Source organism: Corvus moneduloides, chromosome 2, assembly GCF_009650955.1.
Source record: "Corvus moneduloides isolate bCorMon1 chromosome 2, bCorMon1.pri, whole genome shotgun sequence".
NCBI lineage: Eukaryota > Metazoa > Chordata > Aves > Passeriformes > Corvidae > Corvus > Corvus moneduloides.
The window spans coordinates 817,500-841,441 of record NC_045477.1 but is presented as its reverse complement, the minus strand read 5'-3'; the positions used below and the strand labels follow the sequence as shown (position 1 = coordinate 841,441).

General features: G+C 47.0%; 2 protein-coding genes across 7 annotated transcripts in view; one reads left to right on the top strand and one right to left on the bottom strand.

The window, feature by feature from the left end:
- C2CD3 (C2 domain containing 3 centriole elongation regulator) overlaps positions 1–1,380 on the bottom strand; it is a 40,658-nt gene extending 39,278 nt beyond the window's left edge. For all 5 annotated transcript variants that reach the window (XM_032094806.1, XM_032094791.1, XM_032094811.1 and 2 more), the window contains exons 1-3: positions 1,074–1,380; positions 681–938; positions 104–261 (exon numbers count right to left, since the gene is read on the bottom strand). In XM_032094806.1, coding sequence (XP_031950697.1) covers positions 104–261; positions 681–938; positions 1,074–1,362 — 705 coding nt within the window. In that variant the 5' untranslated portion in view covers positions 1,363–1,380. The remainder of the gene's footprint in view (positions 1–103; positions 262–680; positions 939–1,073) is intronic.
- PPME1 (protein phosphatase methylesterase 1) lies at positions 1,275–21,961 on the top strand. Of its 2 annotated transcripts, none has more exons than XM_032094902.1 (14): positions 1,275–1,433; positions 7,398–7,491; positions 9,034–9,126; positions 10,164–10,221; positions 10,719–10,770; positions 12,554–12,708; positions 13,313–13,403; positions 13,754–13,819; positions 14,009–14,141; positions 14,591–14,720; positions 15,164–15,208; positions 15,991–16,055; positions 17,104–17,171; positions 18,131–21,961. In XM_032094902.1, the coding sequence occupies exons 1-14, from the start codon at positions 1,336–1,338 to the stop codon at positions 18,147–18,149; spliced, it is 1,167 nt and encodes a 388-aa protein (XP_031950793.1). In that variant the 5' UTR covers positions 1,275–1,335; the 3' UTR covers positions 18,150–21,961. The 2 variants fall into 2 exon arrangements, with proteins under 2 accessions (XP_031950793.1, XP_031950785.1); XM_032094894.1 differs by lacking the exon at positions 1,275–1,433 and adding an exon at positions 1,866–2,234.
- Positions 21,962–23,942: the final 1,981 nt, after the last annotated feature.

Sequence of the window (23,942 nt, the reverse complement as noted above, 5' to 3'; positions counted from 1 at the left end):
GAGAGCAGGCCTGCAGTGTGCCAGGTACAGCTTGAGCCTGCACCTGATTACACCAGTGCCACAGCACATAATTTACAATAACAAGCAAAGACATCGAGACTACCTGCAGCTCTCCGAGTTTATCCGATGTCGGTGACACCACAGCGAAAGACCCTTTGATGGGATGGCTGGGAGAGAGCTGGGACAGTTTAGTGATCTGTGCTCTGCCAAGGGGGAGGTGGTCAAGTTTGGTCAGAACCTCCAGGACGAGGACACCCATATCTGCAAAAATCAGGAACATCTTCAGGTCAGTCTCACGGTCACAACTCACACTTTTTGGCTAAAATGAGAGAGATGTCAGAGGTTAACGTTGTGTTGTACAAGGAAATTTCAGTAACAAGGCAGCAGATAAAGACGGGTCAATACAGACATTACTGCTGGTAATAAATTATGATAAATAAGTACAGGATTACCAGAAAAGGAACGCTTATGACAAGACAAAGGGAAATAGCTTGCCACTGCTACAGGGTAACCCCCTGGGCAGCCCATTTCAATGCGTGACCACCCTTTCCGTGAAGGAATTCCTGCTGGTGCCCAACCTGAACCTCCCCTGGCACAGTTTAAGACCATGTCCTGCCGTCCTAACCTACTCCCAATAAACTCCGCGGCCTTTGCGGTCTCCCGGGGCGAAGCATCTCTACCTGCCAGGTAGGCGGCGAGCTGCCGGGGCCCGCAGCGCACGGCGAAGCGGGCGCTGGTTCTCCCCGCGGGCTGCCCGGGCCGGGAGGCGGGCTGGAACACGGTGCCGCCGGAGGTCTCCCCCCACCACCGCAGGCGCACCACGGCGGGCGGCTGCGGGGCCGCCCACAGCACGCGGGACACGGTGCAGCGCAGGAAGCAGCGCGGCGGGCCCTGGACGAGCGGCGGGAGGCTGGTAGCGGCGGCGGGGTCGCCAGGACCTGCGGGGACAGGCGGCGTCAGCGGCCCGCACACCACCCCGAGCACCCGTGCCGCTGCCCGTCCCACCCCAGCACTGTTCTACCCGCCGTGCGTTCCCCCGAGCGCCCCCGCCGCCGCTCCATCGCTCCCCGCACCTCCCCTCCGCCGCATCCCGCCCGCGCCTCCCGCCCGGCAACCGCCGCCACGGAGCGGCACTGGGGCTCCCGGCATGCCCCGCGCCCCGCGGGCACGGCCGGGGCGCGGACTACGTTTCCCATGGTGCCCTGCGGACGGGTGTGCTCGGTGCCGCGTGGCGGCGCTGCTGGGGGAGGCCGCTTCCGGCGGCGCGGGGCGGGGCGGCGGGGGTGGTTCGGGGGTCCCGGTGTTCCCGGTATTCCCGGTGTGTCCCTCGCTGTCATGTCGGCCCTGGAGAAGCAGCTGCATCTGGGCCGCCTCCCGCCGCGGCCCCCGTTGCCCGGCGGCGGCGGCCAGTCCGGATCCAAGATGCGCATGGGGTAGGCGGGGGAAGGGCAGGGGCGGATGCGGGGATCGGGGGGGGAGTTTGGGGAGAGAGGTTACAACGGAGAGGAGGCTCTGGAGGGAGAAGGGCTCGTATTGGGGGTCTGGAGGGACGGGTGGTCTTTATTGGGGGGATCTACAAGGAAGGGAGGCACGTGATTCCGGGGTCTGGACGGAGGGAATGGTCATTGGGGAGTCTGGACAGAGGCGGCTCGTACTGGTGGATCCGAACGGAGAGAGGGGGCTCGTACTGGTGGATCCGAACGGAGGGAATGGCCATTACTAAAGGGGTCTGGAGGGAGGTGGGCTCATATTGGGGGGGAGTCCGAAGGGAGGCTGGGCTCGTACTGGTTGATCTGGACAGAGGGAATGGTCATTACTGGGGATCTGGAGGGAGGGGTGGTCATTCTTAGGGGGTCTGGAGGGAGGGTTGATCCTGCTTCCCGGTGATCCAGGAGAGTGACATCTGGATCAGGCTTCTCCAGCCGCATCGGGTAAAGGTGTCACTGCCCAGAGTATCCCTAGGGCTGGGGGAAGGTGGCAGGTGCTGGGATCAACTCTCCAGCCCTTTTCTCCCAGTTCTTTTGCCATCAGTTTTTGGAGGAAGGGTCAAGCACGATGTCTGGGTGGTACCTCAGAGTTTGGCTGGGGGAGAGGTGTACGGAAATTCTCAGGAGTTGAATTCCTAAGCTGGAGTTGGACTTTGATCATCCTTGTGGTGGGTCCCTTTCCAACTCAGAATATTCCATGATGCTGTGAAACCGGACTTCTCAGCCGCAGGCACCCATGTGAAGTAGGTGAGCTCTGCCAAATGACTTTAATCCCTGCTTAAATCTGGGATACTCTTAAGTCTTTTAAGCAGGGGTTGAGAGCACATTTTGGGAGCTGTGGGAGAAGTTGGACTAGTGTCTAGGGGTGTAACATGTATTAATTTATATAATTCTTCCTCTCTTTCCATGCATTGGAGGGGTTTTAAATGCTGTTAGGGAAATGATTATGAAGAAAAGTTTATTTTCTGCCATTTTATAAACCTGTTTTTTCTTTTTCAAATGCTTTCAGAGAGCACTGATACAAAATCCAGTGTCACAGTTAAGGATCAAGAATTCCCCTGGAATTCTTCCCTTGGAAGCAGTGGGGAGTAGTTCATAATCATGTTGTGGTGACACGGCACAGCTGTAGTTTTGATTTACCACTCTGCCACCCAGTAAATCCCTTTACAGGTGATGTTCCTGTTGTGGGAGGCGCTGCACGTCCACCGTGGAATGGCCTCATCTGGAGGGGCTTGGGGCTTCTGTGAAAAGGAAACAAGAGGAAGTGGGATAGAAAGTTTAGCTTAAGCTGAGTTTATCAAGGCTCAGTTCAGTACAAACAAGTGCAAGATTCCACCCGAAGGGAATTCCACCAAAAGAGAATGGGATTAGTTGTACAGGGAAAACCCAGTGTGATTTTACAGTGCTGGCAGATGTACAGGGCTGCACTGAAATAGTCCTTCAAAATTCAAACTTTTACAGGGAACAAAAATAACTAAACTTAGGAAAACGTTTATTTGCTGCATTAAGCATCTCGCATTTATAAATGTGATTTATTTCTGCGCTTTCAATTTCTTGAATTGGAAGCCAGGGTGTTAAAATGGATTTAAACTTAATATCCATGAGTGCCAGCAACCTGATTTTTCCATGGCTAAATCCTCTGACTGGTGTGCTGGGCACTTTCTTTTTATTCCCTTTTTTTTCCACCATGCAGGTCATCTTAATGTGACTGTGGTGTGGCTGAAAGGAGATCTTGAGAAGTAGAGGGTCAAGCATGTGACATTGCTACAGAAAAATACAATTTACTGAGGACTTAACTGAAATAAAGTCTTACATTTTTCGGTACTATGCCATTAAAAGGTTAATATGTTTCAGTAGTTCGTAAAAAAAGGCACCTGTTGCTGCATTTAGATATGTGAAAATAGACTTGTTTCTAGCTTCTTCTTTAAAGTTTATTCTTTTTTTGCTATTTTTCAGTACAATCACTTTCTTATGTCTCTCTATGGGGGAATCTCATTTGAGAAGTCAAACGGGCCGAAGCAAATTGAATCATGGAATTGTTCAGGTTGGAAAAGCCCTCTAAGATCATGGAGTCCAACCATCCCCCAGCACTGCCAAGGCCACCGCTGACCCCTGTCCCCAAGTGCCGCATCCACACGGCTTTAAATCCCTCCAGGGATGGGGACTCACCGCTGCCCTGGGCAGCTGTGCCAGGGCTGGACAGACCCTTTTGGGGAAGGAATTCTCCCTGATATCCAGCATGGCTCCTGCGACGTAGCTTGGACTGGGTTTTGCGGGAGCATGGGATGTGTGCTTAGAATTTCACTGTATTTCATAGCACATGGCATTGATTCCTGCTTTGCTAGCACAGTCCTCTCCGCCCTGGACTTAAGTGCTCTCCAACAGAATTGTCCAATGAAATGACAGTTCCAAAAGGCTCTTTCCAAAGGAAGCTGGAGCTTCTCTTCAGCTCGAGCAATACGTGAAACAGCCACGGAGAGGAATTCAGTGTCCATTTCTTTAAGGAGCGCTCATGGCCAAGGCTCTGTTGGGAAGTGCCTGCATGTTGCAAGTGATTCCTTCGAATTGCTCGACTGAAATGGAAACAAAATCAGGTTTTATGGCCTGATTTTGTGTTCTGTGGGGAAATCAAATAATAGAGTGTGTAAAGTCACTGGTGGAGCAAAAGGCCCCAGACCCACGGCAGCAGATCTCAGCAGCTGTAGCAGCTTCTGCATTTGCTGTCTTGTTTTTTGCCTTTAGTTTTTTGCTAGTGGCTCATTCAGAGTTAAGCACCTGGATGGGATTTAAAAATATAAGTCAGTTTGCTGTTCCTTTCCAGTGTGTGAGTAAAAATCACGTACAATCTCTGAAGATCTTTTAATTATCTAGAAGGGCTTGATTGGATCAGATCTGTGTCATTTGATCATGGCAATTCCAACTAATTTTTTCTTTTTTAATCCATTTTTTTTCCCTTGGAATCCTTTTAATAAAGAAACATTTTATGTATTCAGCATCTCTAAGGCAGAACTTAAGATACTGTCCTTGTCAATTTTTAGAATTTCTAAATACAACTTGTCAGCCGTGGCAGTTCTTACTTGTAGATGATGTTTGATTTGGTTGGGTTCAAATATGATGCGAGAATGAAATCTCTTGATTCATGCACTTGTTCTATATTTGCTTTAGTAGTTTTAAATAGGGGCTCTCAGCAGAAAAAGGACTTTCTGAAAATGGTTCCTTCTGCTTGGTGCAATTTTTTTTTTTTTTTCATTTTAGGAAAATAACCTGAGAGAAAACCCCTTCAAAAATTGGGGAGAGATTTGCTGAGCCATGTGGGCATCCTAGGGATCGAGGACATGATAAAGAGGACGAACTGCACAATAGGATAAAACAGCTGCAGAGGGTGCCCAGAATTTGTTTTGTAATTCCAGTTTCACATGCTGCCTGGCTGGCTTGGAGTTTAGGGATCATTCTAGAAAAGTTATTATGTCAGATCCATTTCTGTTTTGGCTTGCTGGATACTTTAAAAAGCTGTAATTAGTTCTATCAGCTTAAATATTTGGTCAGCAAAATACGGCTTCAGCATAGGAAGGTGCAAAACCACAGCTGCTGTTTATTGGGCACACTTCTAATTTTGAATGTGTGTTGATGTTTTGCTAAAAAAAGCAGCTCTAGAAAACCTCAAATTCAAAGATACTTATTCTTTTCTTTGGAGAAATGTCTTCGCACAGCTCTCTGCGGTCACCTGGGATTTTGTGGAAAACGACACATTTTTTCTGCCCTTTTGGGGGTTCAGTGTTAAACCTGAGGTCACTCATGTTTTCCCAGCCTTGCTTGGAGACGGGTATTTTGTTTTAAATCACAACCTACGTGTATTTGCATCAGGGGTGACAATAGTTTTAATTCCCAGCTCCTCTTCACTTTCTGCTCCAATTCCCTTGCAAACATAGGAGTTCTGGTGTATGTTTTTCCCAGCTACTTCACGTATGACACAACTACTAACATTTTCTCTGCAGGTATTAACTCTCGTTCAGCTGAATTTGAAGCATTGACTAATGGTGCTAAATACATCCATGTGGCAGGCTCCTAGGGAAGGGTTCTGCTGTGGTTTCATGGATTCCTCTTGCAATTCATGAGAAACTCTCCATGGATCTGCTCTGGAATTAGCATCTGCCCACCTCTTGCATGAAAATTTTAGCATTGGATCTCTGCTGTCAGAAATGGCATTTGGAGGAGACACAAAAATACTCATCCCTGGAGTGTCCAAGGCCAGGTTGGATGGGGCTTGAAGCAACCTGGTCTGGTGAAAGGTGATTTCTTTGCACCAGCCAAGAGGCTGCTGTGTTCCCCCATGTAACAGTGGCTGTCCATCCTGTAGCCCTGCTTCCACAAAAATGGCTTCATTTGGCACACAGCCAAAACTCTTCATCATGCATGACACAATCAATCAGCCACTTCCCCATGCTCTGCCTCCCCTGTAGGTAAGAGAATTCCCTTACAGATTTCTGGTGTCACAGTAGTACACAGGGGTGGATTACCAGGGAGTTCCTGCTGTTCACCAGATTTATGGATTATGTGGGAAGGGCTGTAGCCGGGCAGATGACAATGTTTACTGATCACCTGGAATTGCTCAGGGCAGTGGAACCTAAAACCAGCTGTAACTTGCGGTGCAAAAGTCTGACTGCAGTTGAAATGTTGCATTTTGAAAGGGTGGTGGAATTTATTTTCGCTAACTGCACATCCTACCTATTCAAAAACCGGAGAAGGGAAATCATCCAAGCTGTGGGCAGTTCTCTCCATCTCCAGAAAGAACCAGAACTGGTATGGACAGACCATGTGATCAGGGCTGGGATGGCTTCCAGAAAAAAATTAAGCTTGGAATGTGATATTTTTTTCCTTGATCAGAGAGTGAGATTAAGCTGAGGCGGTAAAAGAGATTAATATTTTCTGGATTTATGTAGGTGTGTGACATCTCAGTTTATTTAATTGACATCTGACAAGAAGTCTGGAAACCCACAGGAGGGAATTTGGTCTATTCAGGGGCTGGCTGGTTTATGTTTCATATCCTAGAAACACCAGGGGAAACAGAAATTTTGTTTCTACAAAATGGAAAAGCTGCTTTGTCTGTTCTTTTCTATTTCTTTAGGAAGCCAAGAATTCAGGAGAAGCTTTTTCAGCAGGGATTTTTCTGCTGGGAAGGTCTTTCACCCCTCACGCCCATGCTTGATTTTAATATTCTGTGCTGCCTGCCTGCCTCCCCCAGAAGAGTTGAAGTGCAAAAACATGGTGGTTAAAATGGTGCACTGTTACTCATCCTGTATCCTGGGCTCGAATTGAGCCTAATTATGCCACTTCCAAAATTAAGCACTACTCTTTTAGCCTTATTGAGTAAATACCAGCCTGAGAAACAGATTCTGCATCAACTGAGTCATCAGGAAAATTCTGATTGCAGAGCCTTTTGTCAGTAATGGGGATACAAGGAGAGGGCACAGCTGCACCTTTTGAAGGAACCAAAAAATAAATTGGTTTGTCAGCTGGCCACCTTTTGTCTGTGGGTCATTGCAAACTCGGAGGTTGTACGGGGACAGTATCATTGTTCTGTTTATTTTCCCTTGGCTTGGGTCTGTGTAGTCTAAATCACCATTGTTCAGTCTTCCTTGGAATTACTTGATGAGGAAAATACTCTTTTCTCTGTTTCCACTACATTTAGCAACAATTAGGGAGGGGAAAAAGGGGAGGATTTCTTCACTGACAATAAAATTCTGAATATTGTAGTTGTATGGGAATTTCACTGATGCATTGTTTGCTTCCAGTCCTGAGCTGTTGTGTAACACCAGCGTGTTCTCTTCAGTGAGAGGAGGCCTGGATGCCAATTTCAGTGGAAGACTTTAAAAATAACTCTTTCCTATGGAATTTTTTTCTGTCTTGCAGCCCTGGAAGAAAGCGTGATTTTTCACCAGTGCTTTGGAGCCAGTACTTTGAGTCTATGGAGGATGTTGTGGTAGAAAATGACACTGGCAAGGATATATCCTTTTTTTCATATTGAACTTGTCATAATCTAAGAGATAGCACATTTTTAGTTTATTGGGGTTTTTCAGCTTTTTCATGTGTTCCTTCTCATCTTCCATTATGTCTCTTGCAGGGTTCAGTGTCAGTAACTAGAACTGTCCCTTCTATGCTGATAGTTAAACTGTATCTAGCAAGGTCAGTTCCTGACAATTGCTTCTTTAGTAATCATTAATTAAAAAAAACTGTTTCCAGCAGTTTGATAGCATATTTTGCAGGGAAACACTCATCAGGTTCTCGTAATTCAAACCATGTCAGGACCAAAGCTGTTCACTGATTTTTATTAACTACAGTTAGTTAACTGGCAATCAGTGAACTGTCTGCTCAGGATTAATAGCAGCAGTACAACAGATAAACCTCGACGGAAACACATAGATGTGAATAAATACTTCCAAATTTCTGGCCAAGGCAGACGCTGTGATGCCACCAGTGTCTTCTGGCAGTGTCAGCCAGAGATTTTTCTGCAGCCCTTTCCTCTCCAAGATCAGGAATGCCATTAAGAAAACCAAACTTTCAAGTTATTTCTCTCCAAACACACTGGGAGGTGTGAGATCTCTGTTCAGTGCCTGAAACTGTGACCAACACATAAGACAAGTCACTTCATCAGCTGGGCTTTGTACACAAAGGGGATGTGCTGGAGCTCTAGCAGGTCCCTGGGGCAGAGCAGCGGGCACCAACCCAATCATGAATTCAGCTGCTTCCACAGTTCAGTCTGTCCACAGACTTTCATATGGGAGCTCAAGCTTCTGCTGAAGGGAAGAGAATAAATCCTAAACAACTATGATTTGGTTAAACTTGGCATGCTTCTATACACAACCTATCCAAATAGGTCTATTATGCTTTCTATTTTACATTAAACCCCTGGGGGAGTGCACAGCCCTTCATCAAATGTGGACAAGGTGCACATCATGAATCATGGAGTCACCAGAGCATCTGGGTTGGAAGGGACCTTAAAGCCCATCCAGTCCCACCCCTGCCGTGGGCAGGGACACCTTCCACAGTCCCAGGCTGCTCCAAGCCCCATCCAACCTGGCCTTCCAGGGATCCAGGGGCAGCCACAGCTTCTCTGGGCACCCTGTGCCAGGGCCTGCCCACCCTCCCAGGGAAGAATTTCTTACAAACATTTGATCTAAATCTCCCTTCTTCCAGCTTAAAACCACTCCCTTGTCCTCTCATTATCTGCCTGTGTAAAAACTAACTATCCATCTTTTTTACAAATGGATTTCTAGTTTTCTCTTAGTTCACTGTTGTGCCCATAGCGAAAAGGACGGGAGGTGAGTGAATTACAGGGGGGAGAAAACCTGGGCAGCAGGAGAACAACTCTTGAAGCTTAAGTTGAGTTACATTTTTGTCCAGGTAATGCTTGAACATTCCTGTTGGTCAGAGAAACGAGGCCTTGGGTACAGAAGGCTAGAAATAAAATACTGTTAGGTATAGCAAGCTCCAAAATTCATTCAACTGCCTTGAAGTAACTCTGTGAAATGTCCTTAACTGTTCATACACTTTTCGAATTTACAAAAGTGGGTTGGAGGGGCCTGTCTTGCTGCTGTTACATGGTGGAGGCCACTCTGCTCTGTCCTGGGCTGTGTTTACTGTAAGTAAAGCTGCTGCTCTGTAGAAATAAATGTGTGGAAATGAAGCTCTCTGAGTGTGGAAGGCAGTTATCCATTCACCTCTGGGAAACACTGCAAAACAGTATTATAAAAGATAACAGTATTATCTTTGTGTGGTTGGGGTTATTGCTTAGGTGCCTGGGCACCTTGCAGGTGAAGGGTTTGGGCTGTTTTTAGGGGCTGGAAAATACTAATTTGTGGATTCATTTGGTTTGGGGAAAGCAACTGCTCCAGTCATTTAAGAATCGAATAGCTGAAAAATCAAAAGAAGAGGACTGGGTAGCTTTGAGGTCTGGGTAGCTTTTGCCAGTTGTGTAGGTGGTTCTATTAAGAATCCCTCAGCAAATTCCCCCACTCCTGCAGGGCTGTTATTTAAATAATCAATGATTCCTTAACACAGAAGTCTTCCTGTCAACAAAACATGCCACTTAATCTTTGTGATGCCTGAAATAACGTAGTTAAATTGATCTGTCAGGGACAAATAGAGCCGTAACTGTGTTGCAATTATTATGCCCTGCCTTACCTTAAAAAGATTCCTCACTTGTTTCCCCTGACCTCTTTGGACTAATCAATTTTTATACATTTCAGCCTGTAAAATTCCTTTCTTTGAGAGCAAACTGAACGTGTACTGCAAAGCAGCTGCTTCACCTCCATGTCAGCCGTGAAGCCAAGAGTAATTCTATACTGTGTGGGGCTCGGAGAGCGGGGGAATCCCTTTGGTGTCTGTAATTCCACTGCCGTTCCAGTTTTCAGAGGTGCTGCAGGGCTTGAATTCACAATCCCAGGAAACACACGTCATGTCTTAGGCACAGTGAAATAATTGTCCCTGTTAACAGTGCTAACAAGGATGGGGCTTTGGCCCATTAAGGATAGTCTTGTGGATTCTTTTTGCTTGCGCTTTGTAACACCCCATCCAATCCAGGTTCAGCCACTTCTGTGGCCGTGAAGGGTTTTTAGGGAGTTCTTGTTGTTGCTAATCCCATTTTGCAAACAATATTCTCTCCCTCTCTCCTTGCAGTCTGCAATCATTAACAGGATCCAGTGTAGGATTGTGGCTTTAGACCTCCGAGGCCATGGTAAGTCAAAGAAATAAGTCGAGTCAAATCAGTGTGTTACACACTCCCAGTTTTTAAAGGAGATGCAATGAATTCCTCACAGGATGACTAGGGAAACATCCTTAAGGTATCCCAATTTGGATTCGAAAGCAGGGATGGAAGACTGGCTTCTGTCAGAAGCTGAGACCCCCTCAACTTTTGTGCGAGACAGTGGTGGACTAGTTCCTTCTACCAAGCCCTCATTCAGATTTCCATAACCTAGAGGTGGTCTTTGCCATGAGAAACAAGGGCTGTTCTTTCATTTTAACATCCATTAAGAACAGTTACGGGCAGTGTTTCCTACCCATAGTACCAAGTGTTCCTGTTAATTCTGTGTTTCTTAATTATTCATGTTCATTGCAGTAGGCTTGCTCTACATATCTGTGCCTAAAAGCTTTGTACAGTCACTGCTCTAAGTCCTGAGGGGGCCTGAAGTTTTTCAACTTAAGTGAACTTAACTTGGGTTGGGTTTTTTTCAGGAGAAACGAAAGTAAGGAATCCCGAAGATCTGTCTGCAGAGACTATGTCGAAGTAAGGAAACTTACGCTCATTTCCCTTTTCACAAAGCTCCATTTTCTTTCCTTGGCTGAACAATAAACTACTTGAGGGCACACAGCCTTCATTCAAAGGAGCTGGAAGATAGTTTAATTTCATGTGATCCTGGTAGTTATCTCTTCTTTATCTTCCATTCTGGGGCAGTTTGAAATTACGTCTCTCCCGGCTGAGTCAGATTCCAAACTGGTGGTGTTCTCCAGGTACTCTGAGTTTTTAAACAGTGAGCACTTCAAACCTGCAACATGCTGTAACACTTGCCAAAGAGTTCCTAATGGAGGTGGACTGCTTTCCTTAGACATCCATGGGGTATTTTAGCCTGAAATCACCAGTTTGGCTCTTCCTTAGCTCTTGGAACAAGTGTTCAGAGCGGGCCCACGTTGGCCTGGTGACAGTCCCAAAGTCTGGGTCACAGGCACAGGATTTTCAAGCATACAGTTGCTTTTTCAAGCTGTCATGACCCGCTTTGGCATGCAAATCCATCCCCCTCTTGACAAAACTGTAAGAAAAACAAATACCCACTGCTAAGCACATTATGTTCTGCCCATATTTAGTACAAAGAGACTCTTTGCTGTGACTACAACTAAATGATGAAGGATTTTGTAACCTTCCCATGGACAAATCCACTTGGTTTGTTGAGGGGAGGCCATGTGTGAAATGTATTCTGACTTCCATTGTATACCTTATTCCTGCTGCTTATGCCTTGTCAGATCCTGATGTGTAACTGTCCTGAGGAGATGCTGGATTAAATAATTAGAATATTTTAGATCTGGAGCAGCACTGCTCCCACTGGGGGGAAAGCAAGTTCCTTTTGTTTTGAAACCTTCCCCTCTTCTTAGCAATGAGCTTGAAACTTAGTCCTGAATATCTTTTAAATAGGAGCCTTAAATTATAACTGGTTTTCATGTTTGTTCTTTTAAATCAAATCCTCAAGCAATTTTCTCTAGCAGAGCAAATAAGCTGGTCAGCCCGTTCATTTCTTCACTTGTTTTCCATTTCCAATACTGCTCAGTTCTCAGGTTCCTCTGAATGGTTGTAGTCAGGAAAGCCAGTTGGGGTGTCTTTAAACTGCTCTTCAGTAGATTTCAGCCGTTAGTTCTGCTGCTGTTTTGGGGTTTGAGAATCATACTAGCCAGCTTTCCCGTCCTGGGAAAAGTGTCAAGTGACAGCTTCAGTTTAAAGTAGGTGTGCTGTGGAAAGGATGGGGAAATTTCCCCTTGCCTTGTGGCATCTGTGTTCGTAGAGAGTCTCAATCTTTTTGCTCGTGCTCAGTGTTGTTCATCTTTGCCATGGTCAGTAGGGCCCAGTTATTTTCAGAACAATTCATTTCTTGGTTTGTGCTTCCATGCAAGATGATTTGACAGCTTTTCCTCACCTTTTATTTAACATTCCCACCAGCAAGTGTCAACCTAAAATGTTTTCTACAAGGAATCACAGAATTTGGGTGGGAAGGGACTATAAATTTCAGCCACATGGGCAAGGACACCTTCCACTAGACCAGGTTGCTTGAATTTCTTTTAAATTTGTATCTTTTAAATGAGGATTTTCTGCTAATAAAAAGAGAAATTACATGGATGATCAGGAAAGCATTGGCTTGCAGGGTTTCCTGCATTGGTACTAAGATGAAGCAGTGACAGGAGAATAAACTTATCTGTTGCCTGTGGGTTAGAAGAGGCTTTGGAGCTGCACACCCGTCTCGGGGGTGTCCCTTGTCCTCCCCTGGAGGTGGAGGTGCCATCCATGGTTTGCTCTCCCTTGGCAGAGATGTGGGGAACGTGGTGGAAGCGCTGTACGGGGACCTGCCCCCGCCCATCATGTTGATTGGGCACAGCATGGGGGGGGCCATCGCCGTGCACACGGCCGTCGCCAACCTGGTGCCGAGTTTGCTGGGGCTCTGCATGATCGACGTTGTGGAAGGTGAGTGTGGGTGCCCTCAGAGGCTTTCAGCCCTTCAGGTGGGCTTCTGCCTTCCCCCTCTTCTCTTCGCCCCAAATCCCTGAATACAGAAAGTTTTGCCCCATTGTTAAACCAATTCCATTCTACTAACAGATCCTACCCACACAAAAATCTTTCCAGTGTGACCCTTCCTTTTCCTTTTCCCAGCTGGACTCTCTGTTTGCTTTTTTCCTGCTAATTTCACAGAATCAGAGAATCAGCTAGGTTGGAAAAGACCTCTGAGATCATCGAGTCCAACCGATGAACCTAACACCACCTTGTCAACTAGACCATGGCACTAATTCCTTTGAAATACTTTCTTGGTGGGGAAGACTGTGGCTTTTGCTGTAGTGCTTGGTGCTGATAAATATTTGCTGCTCTTAATATCTGAACATCCTACCTTCAAATAGTAATTTTCCAATGTGACTGTTGGCTCAGAAATACTATCTGTACTTTCCTTAGCATTATATCCCCAGGGAGCTCCAGCTCTCTCTGAGGGTGTTGCAGCCAGTTGTGTATAGAGGGATGTGGCAATAATTTCATCAGATGCCATGAAGTTGATGTAGATGATGTCATTTGCTTTTAGGTACAGCCATGGATGCCTTGAACAGCATGCAGAACTTCCTAAGGAGTCGTCCCAAAACATTCAAGTCACTTGAGAATGCCATTGAGTGGAGGTAAGGCTTGGGCTCAGTCACTCGAATCAGTTGTCTTTGTAGCTTGACTCCTGAAGGAAACTAAGTTTATATACCTTGGCTGTTTACAGGCCCTCTCCCAGTCCCCTGGCATGGGTTTAACCCTGTTTCACTGTTTCCCCACCAGCACTTCTCCCTCTTTCTCACAGTTACAGTGACAACGGGAGGTCCACATAAGTTGAGCGTGAGCCACTGTGAGAGCAAGAGCTGTGGGAATGGTTTGGGGAAATCCTGAGCTGTAGAGGAGTTTAACTCTTGTTTCTGGGCCTGCTGGTTCTTGAAGCTCTTCAGTAAATATTTCTGTCTGTCTTCTGATTATTTTTTTTTCCTAGTGTAAAAAGTGGACAGATAAGAAATCTCGAATCTGCCAGAGTTTCTATGGTCGGTCAAGTCAAACAGTAGGTGGCTTTTGGTTTATTTTAAAATAATTTTTTCTGTTTTACAATACTATTGTTGCATAAGTGCACTTGAAAGTGAAAATTTCTTCAAGCAAAATTGCTGAACACCTTAGGTTTAATCCTGGGTGGTTTTTTGGTTTGGAGTTTTTTCTTTCGTCAGGGAATCAGTTTCTGGTTTTATTTTCACAGGTGCGAAGGGGCTGCCAGTCCTGAATGCCCTAAAGCCATAGTAGAGGGAATTATTGAGGAAGAGGAGGAGGAGGATGAGGATGAGGAAGGGGGAGGCTCTGTCAACAAAAGGAAGAAAGAGGATGACACAGAGGTAGGGAGTTCGTTACTGTGTTTTCAGCTTCCCCTGCAAGAGCAGTCACCTGTAGTTATCCAAATCAGTCTGGTATGAAAGGGAGCCACTCCAGGGAGAGAAAACTGAATGAGAGCCAAGTCGAAATGTTCAGACAATTTGTGAGCTATTTGTGGCAGTAAGAAGTAGCAAATTGATTGCCCTGAATCCTTCAGTCTTCTCCTGAAGGCTCTTCTCCTCTTGGTGTAGTTCCTGCTGACTTTCTTGTTCCTTACTCAGGTACTTTGATTTGGAGAGATACTTAGAAGCAAGGAGGGTCATCCCTGGAAGTATGTAATCCACCAGAGGGAGCCAGTATTTTTTTATTTTTTATATCTATATACTTATGCATTTCCAAGTGGCTCCCTGAGTTGGTTTTCTTTCTGCTGTTTTACTGATCACTAATGCAGAGCTCTCTCTCCTCCCTGCAGACAAAGAAGGAGCATTTATACACGTGGCGAATCGAACTGGCCAAAACAGAAAAGTACTGGGATGGCTGGTTCAGGGGTTTATCCAACCTCTTCCTAAGCTGTCCGACTCCAAAGCTTTTGCTTTTAGCTGGTACGTGTCTCTTCCAGTCCTGGTGAGCACTTCAGTGATGTCCCACTTGTATTTCAGAGGACAGGATCAGCATTGGGCTACAGTGTTTCCAGGGAATACCTGGGCTTCTCTGTGTCTCTTAAAATAGTGTGGAGTGATTTGAACTTTTCAAGTGAAAGTCAAATACAGCTGTAAGCCCTTTTTGTACCTTAATAGGAAATACAGCAAGTAAATATCCTTTTAAGTTGTAGGGAGGGCTGTGCTCTTGCATTTTTTGGCTGTGTTTCTTTCCTGTCACTTTACTTTCTTGAGGTGCAGCAGTGAAATGTCGTTGTTGTGGGTGTCAGAGGTGTTTATTTTCTGTTTTTCAAGCTAAGGTCTCTTTAAAATATGGAGTAAAGCCTGGCTCAGAGAGCTGTGTTCTCTCTGGCTTTTCTCCAATACATTTGTTTATTTGATTGTAGGTGTTGACAGGCTGGACAAAGATCTGACCATTGGACAGATGCAAGGTAAATATTTAATATTGTTACTGCAGCCTTACTGTAATGCTCTTTTTGCATGACAGCTTGTTGCTATGGGTACAGTCAATATCCTAACAAATGGGCATTAAAGAATTAGTCCATCCCCAAGTGTTCTCTAACTGTGGTCCAGGAGAGGTGGGGAAGGTGAGGAGGGAAAGGTTCAATTTGAAGGGCCATTGCCATGGGTTTTGTTCAATCTAGTGTTGGATGCTCCCAGCAGTGGAGCTGCCACACTTCTCTTGCATGAGAGTGATTGTCTGTGAGGGCTTCCTTCTAATCCATTTTTTCCCTTTCTAGCTACATTTCTGATGTTCCTAGCTAGAGCACCTGAGACCACCCAAAACTGTCCCATCTTCCAGTGTTTCTGGCAGACAGCAGACCAAGATTAAGCATCTTCATTCATGTTTTGGGTTGGGTTTTTCCCCCCCCATCCCGGCTTTCCAGAGCAACCAGTACTGGAAAGTAGCATTGGATAGCAGGATAAATGTTACCTTAAGGTAAATCTGATAACAGTTCCAACTCTGACACTTGCCTGCATTGAGAAGCTCTGAGAAGTTCAGCTTCATTTTAACTCCTGGGAACCTGCTCTAGTTACACCTCAGGAAGGTGAATTAAGCAGCTGGTCCATGTTTTCTTTGGAGCCAGCGGTTGTGTACGGTGTAGAGTCTGCTGAGACCTCCTGCCATCCTGGGGCCTCTTTTCCAGCTACATTTAGTGAGATTAGTTGGTACAGAACGTGAGATCCATGTGCTGACTCTCTCAATCCACAGGGAAATTCCAGATGCAGGTCCTCCCACAGTGTGGCCACGCAGTCCATGAAGATGCTCCAGACAAGGTGAGCCCCACCGTGGGGTTGAAGCTACATAAGCCATGGTCTGAAATGCAAAAATGGATCTGTTCATTACCATGGAGCAGAGATCATACTTCAGGGGCATTTTTTGGCACAACAACTGGCTTTCACAAGCAGCTTGGATTTTTTAGCTGTCTGGAAAGCTCTGGCTAAGACGTTATGTGCCACAGGGCTGGGTTATGGATTTAACTCTCAGGCTCGTGGTGATGTACCTAATTCTACCCATGTGGAGTGTGGATTTCTCCTCTCTTCCTTTCTTCATGCAGTTCCCCACTATCCCTTGCACTAAGCTGCAGCTTTAGGGGTTGGTCTGTGTTTTGTTGAGTTGGGTGGCTCACATTTTCCAAATAGAAACCAAATGTTCCTGAAGCAGCTTTGACAGAGCAGTGCTGCTTCTGGGCATTGCTGGAGTTTGTTTCCAGATGGAATCTGGAATGTGGTGCAGCCAGTGGAGCCTGTGGTTGGGAGCACATCTGGTCTTAAAGCTCATTCTGCACTGACAGCTGTGTTAAAACTCAGCCTTTCTGTGCTTCACTTTACCTGTCTGAAATAGGTATTTTTATCTAAACACACTGAGTTCTTAAGTTGTTACTCTTTTTTCATACATTCTAAGCAGTATTGAACAGATTGGGTGAGGCTTGGAGCAGCCTGGTCTAGTGGAAGGTGTCCCTGCCCATGGCAGGGGGTGGAACTGGATGAGCTCTAATGTCCCTCCCAACCGAAACCATTCCAGGTCACCGTCTTGCATCCTGAATTTACCTTTTCTCCCTGCTAAACTTAGACATTGTTTTAAGAATTACTGAAATGGCTGGACAAAAAGTTTGGTCACTTCTTGATGGCAGGCTCAGTGTCTGAGTACAGCTGGAAGTGTCTTACACAGAGCTCTTGTTTTAAAGGAGCAAACTTGATTCAGCAAGAGAACCCTGAGGATATGAACTGTTGTTGGAAATACTGCAGGCTTTGAAAACTGACTGGCTTTGCTGTTCTCTTTGTGTCCCTTTAAATCCTGAGCGATGTTTTTCCCTTCCCTCAGGTTGCTGAAGCTGTTGCGACATTCCTGATCCGTCATAGGTTTACAGAGCCCATCGGTGGATTCCAGTGGTAAGGCTCCATGGAGCTGTGTCCTGCTCTCACTGCCTGTTTGGCTCTCGAGGTGGGAGGTTGGAATTCTAGCATGGTGCTAAAAACCACAGATAAACAAACAGCTCTGAATCACAGCCAGTAATACATTTGGTGTTTGTGTTCCCTTTAAACTTCTCATGTATTTACATGTGCTGATGAAACCTCCTTCCTTGCAAGGGAGGAGCAAAGCTGATTTCTTTCTTTATAGCCTGCCAGAAGGCAAAATGACAAATTTTATGGCATTTAGCTTAAATAGTATTTTAGTAAGTAACCAAGGCCCTGTGGTGTGGAAACAACTTGCATCACACTCCCTTGGCCAAGAAATACTGGTGAGATGAGGCAGGTAAAGCTGTGTGCTTCACTTTGCAGACTTTCCTTACTTATCTCATGTGTTTTCTTATCAAAATGGTCTGTGGAAGCCAGGCCTCTGTGATCAGCCAGGCAGTGAGAGAAGGGTGTGATTGATATGGTTGGTAGGAAAAACTCTCAAAGTCTTACTTACAGCACCATGAAGCGTAGACCTCACAGAAGGTGCTGATTTCTTTTAGGATCATATTTCAGGTGAGTGGTACAATAAGCCTGTTTCTTAAGCAGTCCTGAAAAGTCTTCCCGCTTTTAGCTAAGAATTCCTCTACAAAAGCTGGAAACCCCAGAAAGTGTGATGCTAGAGTGGCAATGCTAAAGAGGTATTGCTGCACAACATCTACATTTATTTTCCTCTTTATCTTGTCCCTTGGGGATGAAACTGTAGGAATGCAGGACTGTGGACTGCATGTTTTAAATCCAGTGAAAGGATATAGTGTAGGTTGATGTGTAAATAGGGAGAGAGGGAGAAGACCAAAGGACTTTACAGCTGAATTTAGGTTGTTGCCGAGTTTGCAGAGAATACCTTGATGCTAACACGGGGTCTTTCTTCCACTCTCTTTTTTGCCTCCTAGTGTGTTTCCTGCTTGTTAATATCCTGGTGTTCTCCAGCACTGATTCCCATTGTAAATAAACTGCACCAGAGGCCACTGTGATGTATCCATATCCTCTCATCTCCCAGTCCAGCAGCAGTGAGAAGTTGATGTGAGATTCATCCCCTAGAACTAGTTCTCCAGAATATCTAAATTCTTAGGGACTTCCTTGCTGGGAAGCAGCTTCTACTGAAGACCATGAAAAGCTCTTCAGGCCCTTGGAAGTGGGATCCTCTTCTCTGCTGCCACAAGGAAAGACCTCCTGGAATCCCATGCAGTCGATCATACCAATCTCCATCAATTCTCAGGCTTTCTTGGACCCAACTGCAGAAGGGCTGTTGGCAGTTCAGATTCACTGAGGGCATTGCAGCACAGCCAAAGGCTTCAGGATTTCTCTGTGGAATCGTAGAATCATCTTGGAAGTGCCCCTTAGGTTTGGGTTTTATATATACACTTTTTTTTCCCCTAAAGCAGATGAGGAATTGGCTTCATTGGGAGCTCAGGTTTCACCTCACCGGCACCAGCCTTTGGGGTTAAGCTGTGGGAAGAGCCTGGAGGCCACTTTCCTGGGCAAAGTTGGATGGGATTGTAAATCAAAAAGGTGAGGGGGGGACCATGAGCTCCATTTCAGAGTCATGCAGCTTTTCTAGTTCTCATTTCAAGTCCTCTCTGGGAAGAAGAGCCTGGATAACTCCATCTACTGCAGACACATCCCAGGCCAGAGGACTCTGAACCTGCATTTATGGGGAAGACCCAAGAGCAGCAGGGACAATGTGGTCAACAGGCAGTTTGGCTGCTTTCTGCCCCTGGAATGTGTTTGTTCTTCCCTTCTTGTAGCTGCCACACACAGCTGAGCACAGATCAGCGCCTTTGGGATGGAGAGACGTGGAACGGGCTGTAGGAAAAACCCTGGGAGAGCTTGGAGTCAGTCCTGCTGATGTTGATGCAGAGGTGTAGGCAGCTGTTCCCCCCAGTATCAGAGGAAGGACCTTGTTTCCACTGTTGCTTCCTAGATCATTTTGCTGCCTGCCTTCCAGAATTCCATGTGCATAGAGCTTTTCTTCAGGGTTCAGTTATCCACAGACAGTTTGTGGGCTTGCTTTCACCTAAGAGTCACTCTAGAGTGTAACAGCAGACACAGTTTGGAGCAGTTTTCCTCAATATTTTGCTGGTGGATGTCCGAAATCCCCTTTTTTGCCTGGTGTCCACAATCCCTTGCTGCTGTCCGATGATTTTAACCCTGCTTTGCCGAGGCAAAGTTCTGGGGTCATTTGGGAGCTGCCCTGTGCATCCCATGACAAGAGCCATCAGGAATTCTTGGCATTTGAGTGGTGCAGATGGGGCAAAGGGTTTAGCCCTGGCCTTGGGCCTGGTGGAGATCCACTTAGCTCTGATTCACCGGGCACAGCAGCCCCGTGGCCTTGCTCTGTGTCCCTTCCCTGACACATCAGGATGGGAAGCACCTGGATTAGAGACAGGAAAGCCTCATTCCAGAGAGGAATGCCCTCCTGGCACTTTGGCCATCGGCACTCAGGTGTTACAAGAGCAACTGCTGGCTCTCTGCACTTCCCTCTGTGAGTCACCATGTTAATTATTGCATTAATTTGATGTAGCATCCACACTGGTTTAGTTCCCAATGGATTCAATGGATCTTCAGTAGCTGAGATGCAAAATAGCTCTTTCCCCAGCCATGTCCCCAAAATGGGCAAAATTCTCTTTTCCAGGCACCTCCTTTGTTCAGATTGTTAGGGATTAAATAATCCAGTGTGTATATCCAGAGTCTCACTTCCCAGGATCATACTCATGAATGATCGTGGTGAAGTCACATTCCTCTGTGGTGAAATAACTTGGAGAGTCTGACTTGGAGTGATTCCTTGTGTTATCCCTTTGGTTTGTGAGGTTGTAAAAAAGCCCAACCAAACAGAACCCTCCTTGGAAAGCAAATCAGTTTTGTGTTCTGTAGAAGCACCACTGGAAAAGGAATGATTTCTGAAATCCTGTGGGCTCCCCGGGATTCTCTTTTGTTGTTAACATTGAGTGAGTGAAAAGAAAATAAATCTTTCAAGAGCCTGTTTAATTGAATGGTGCGTCGCTCCGTGCCAGCTCCCAGCCCCCAGCCCTGCCTTGCTCAGGATAGGTGGCTGTTCAGGGACTCATGTGGTACTGGATTAAAAAAATGGATTCCAGGGACAGCAGCAGCACTGTGGGGGTGGGGGAAAGGGAAATTCCTTTCGGCTCTGTCAAGCCATGTACATTTTTGAGACTGTACTTTTGTCTGAGAAATATTAATGCTCCTGCTGCAGTTTCCAGGGGGCTGCAGGCTGGGATAAATGGCATTTGGTGAAGGATACACAGGCTGTGGTAAAAGTAACTGCAGAGAGAAGGAATCTTCTCTTTGGCTCACGAGAAACAGGGACATAGAGAAATTCCCCCCAAAAAGTTCCAGCTTTGCATTTTTCCTGCAAGAAAGCCTTTGGATTACTTAGAAACCTCTCTTGGTTTTGTTTCACTTGTCAGATTGAGGATCAGTGACAACTTTCCCAATGGAAGATCCCAAGGCTTGGCAGGAGCAGGAGATGTACTTTAGGATGCTGATTTGTTGCAGGCTTCATTTTAATTGAATAAATTAAAGAAAGAAGTGTCTAAGACCTAGGATGAGTTTTGCCAGATTATGTGCACTGGACAAAGCCATCAGGGACTTGCAGATGATTGGAGCATTGGGATTGTTGGAAAAAGATTATTTCCTGTATTGCCAAAGCAGGTTTGAACTCTTGCTTTGAATAAATCAACCCCTGAGTAAGGAATTAAACTCAGGCCTGGGACTGTCCAGCCAGAATTTTCCCCTTTTGGCAAGGGAAGGGCCTGGACAACCTGAGGAAGCCCATTCCAGCCCTGTTTTCCACGTGTTTGTGATTTGCAAGCAGTGTTGGGATGACTTGCAAAAGGTGGAGCTGGGCAACACAGACCTTGGAAAATCCCCCCAGGAGGGTCGACTGGGTATTAGGAAAAAGGTTTTTTACAATTTAGGCCCTGGCACAGGTTGCCCAGAGAAGCTGTGGCTACCCCTGGATCCCTGGAAGTGTCCAAGGCCAAGTTGGATGGGGCTTGGAGCAACCTGGGGTAGTGGAAGTTGTCCCTGCCATGGCAGGGGGTGGCACTGGATGGGCTTTAAGGTTGTTCTGTACCCAAATTATTCTGATTCTGTGACCTTAGCACTGACATTTTTCGTCTTCTCCACTACTGCCTTTTCTTTTGGGAGCAGGAAGGCCTGCAAAAAGGGCTGTGTGGAGGTGCCTGGCAACCAGCTGTTCACTGGTTTGAACTGGTCATCAACACTCCTGGAAATCTAGACCTGGATCTTTAGGCAAGGTCAAAAAATTGAGCTTATGGCTTGTCACTTCCAAGAAATCTTGGCCCTAGTGCATTCTCCCACCCGTCTCTGAGCCTGGCGCTCTGCTCACAGCCTGGAAGTGCCCTTTGCGTTGCCCAGACCTGCATCCCTTGGTTGTGTCATCCGTCCCACGATGCTGCACCCTTTGGTGGCATCCAACACGGCGGGAACGGGATCGGCTGTTTGCTCCAAGTTTTGCTGCCGGATGCTTGGCCAGTTGTGGCTGAGCTTTCCCAGTGTGGCAGGGTGACCTCTTGCCACGTGCTGCTGTTTCCAGAAGGAAAATGTGTGTGTGTGTGTGTGTGTGTGTGTGCGCGTCAGTTCTCTGGAAACCACACGCTGTGTCCCATGTCAGCCTCATCCTGGTCTTGTCTTGTTCTGTGTCTGTTTCCCTCGCCTACAAATAAAGCATTTGTGAAAAGCCTGGAGTAGGAATTCCTGCTTTCCCTTTAGCTGTGATTCTTGGGCTCCTCGGAGCAGCCTGTGGAGGAAGGGGGTTGATCCAGCTGTTCCTGTGCCAGACCCAACCCTTGGGTTTTTCTGGTGACTCACGGAAGCCTCTTGTCATCTAAAATGCTGCCCCATCCCTTCCCTGCACCCCAGTGTGGGGAGGAGGGGGGAGTTTAGCCACAGCTTTCGCTTTTCCCCCTCCTTTCCGTGACCAGTGACTCCCACGTGTACAGAAACATCTGGAAGTAATAAACCCCAGCACTGGGGCTGGTAAGTAACCTGTGCTCTGTTCAGCCTTCTCTGAGTCCTGTGGTCGTTGTTCCTGGCTGAAAAGCAGGAACTGGGAGAAACTGGAAATCTTCCAGGCTGTTTTACATTCAGGCAGGTTTAACAACCCCAAAGGGCTGCTGGAGCCTCTTCCCAGTGCTCCAGCTCCTGCTGTCCTGCCCAAATGCTCCTTGCAGCTCACCCCCTATCCCTGTGTGCCTACGGAAAGGTTAATCCACGGCTGGATGAACACAGCCAAGGAGTGATAAACGCACATTTTTGAACCCAAAGCAAGCAGGAGAGCCTTGGGAGAGGTCTGCCTGCCGTTTCTATCCCCCTCCCCGATTTTTGTCCTTTTCCTGCAAGCTGGGATAGAGGCCAACAGGTGACATGGTGACTTAGACCTCCCTGGGAAGCTGGGTTTCCATCCTGGAGGATTTGAATCTCATCCAAATGTCACCTAGATGAGTGTCTCGGTTTAGAGACAAGTTTAGGAGAAAAACGCTCTGGAATGAGTGTTTCATCTAAAAAAAAAAAGGGTTCCAACAATCCCTTTCTGCCAATAGGAGATTAACACTAGAGAAACCCCCCCAATCGTTTATTGACAGAGTGCCCACACGGCGCGGAAAAAGAAAATGAATAAATGCCAGATATTGAATTGTCCGACCTTACCACCGCCGCCCCCCCACCCCCCCATACCCACACACACCGGATAAAAACCACCAAAACCAAAAACAAACCAACCCCTCCTCCCAAAACAAACAAACAACAACAACAACAAAAAAAAAAAAAAAAAAAAACCCAAACAAAATGCCAGGGAAAGGAAAAAAAAACCACGACGGCGCAACGTGCTGGAGAAGAAAAAAAAAATGGCGCCGGCTCCTGTCTCAGGGAAGGAAAAAAACCAAAGGGTTCACGCAGCAAAAACAGGCAAAACAGATGGGAACCTGGTGAATCCCTGGCGTGGGTCCCCTCCTCACAGCAGATGAAGCCGGTGGATTTGGTGTCCTTTCTCTCGTTGGCTCGGCTGTCCCGAGCTCTGGGGCCGGGGCGGAGCGGCCCCTCTCCGTCCCGCCGGCCCCCGGCCGACGCTCGTCCCGTCGACTCCGATCTCGGACCAAAACCAAACCGAACAGTTCAGGGGAAAAAAAAAAGCTGCCGAAGGATTGCTCCTACAGTCTCCAAAGCCAGAAAAAAAGGAAAAAAAAAAAAACCCTTCTTGCCTAAGCTAACAAAACCCAGGCTAGCCAAGCAAGCGAAGAGAGCCCCGCCCGCACGGCACCGGACACCTGAGGCCTGAGGCTTTGAATAAACCCGCGCAGAGCAAGGACCAGGGAATGGGAATCCTCTACGGCACCATCGCTGGGCACAGAGCAAGGACCAGGGAATGGGAAATCTCTACAGCACCATCGCTGGGCACAGAGCAAGGAGCAGGGAATAGGAAACCACCCAGGACAATGAGGCGGGGTAGGGCTGGGGAGCTGCTGTGCCAGAGGTGTCCTCCAGCGTGACCCTCATTCAGCCGGGCTGTCGCCCACGGGAAGTGCCGGGGCTCAGCGTGGGCTCCGGCCCGATCTCCGTGCGCTGCCGGGCATCCCGGCCGCCGGCTCTTTGCCTTCCAGTCACGTAGGAGCTGCGGTCAAGGTGGAGAAAGGGAACTTGTCTGCAGGCAGGCGGGGGGGGGGG

What these genes read in the sequence shown, in the direction of transcription:
- PPME1 (XM_032094902.1), top strand. Translation starts at nt 1,336, where the DNA reads ATGTCGGCCCTGGAGAAGCAGCTGCATCTGGGCCGCCTCCCGCCGCGG. An exon ending in TCTGCAGAGACTATGTCGAA is followed by an intron (nt 10,771 to 12,553) that starts GTAAGGAAACTT and finishes CTCCCTTGGCAG; the next exon opens with AGATGTGGGGAACGTGGTGG. An exon ending in AAAGCTTTTGCTTTTAGCTG is followed by an intron (nt 14,721 to 15,163) that starts GTACGTGTCTCT and finishes ATTTGATTGTAG; the next exon opens with GTGTTGACAGGCTGGACAAA.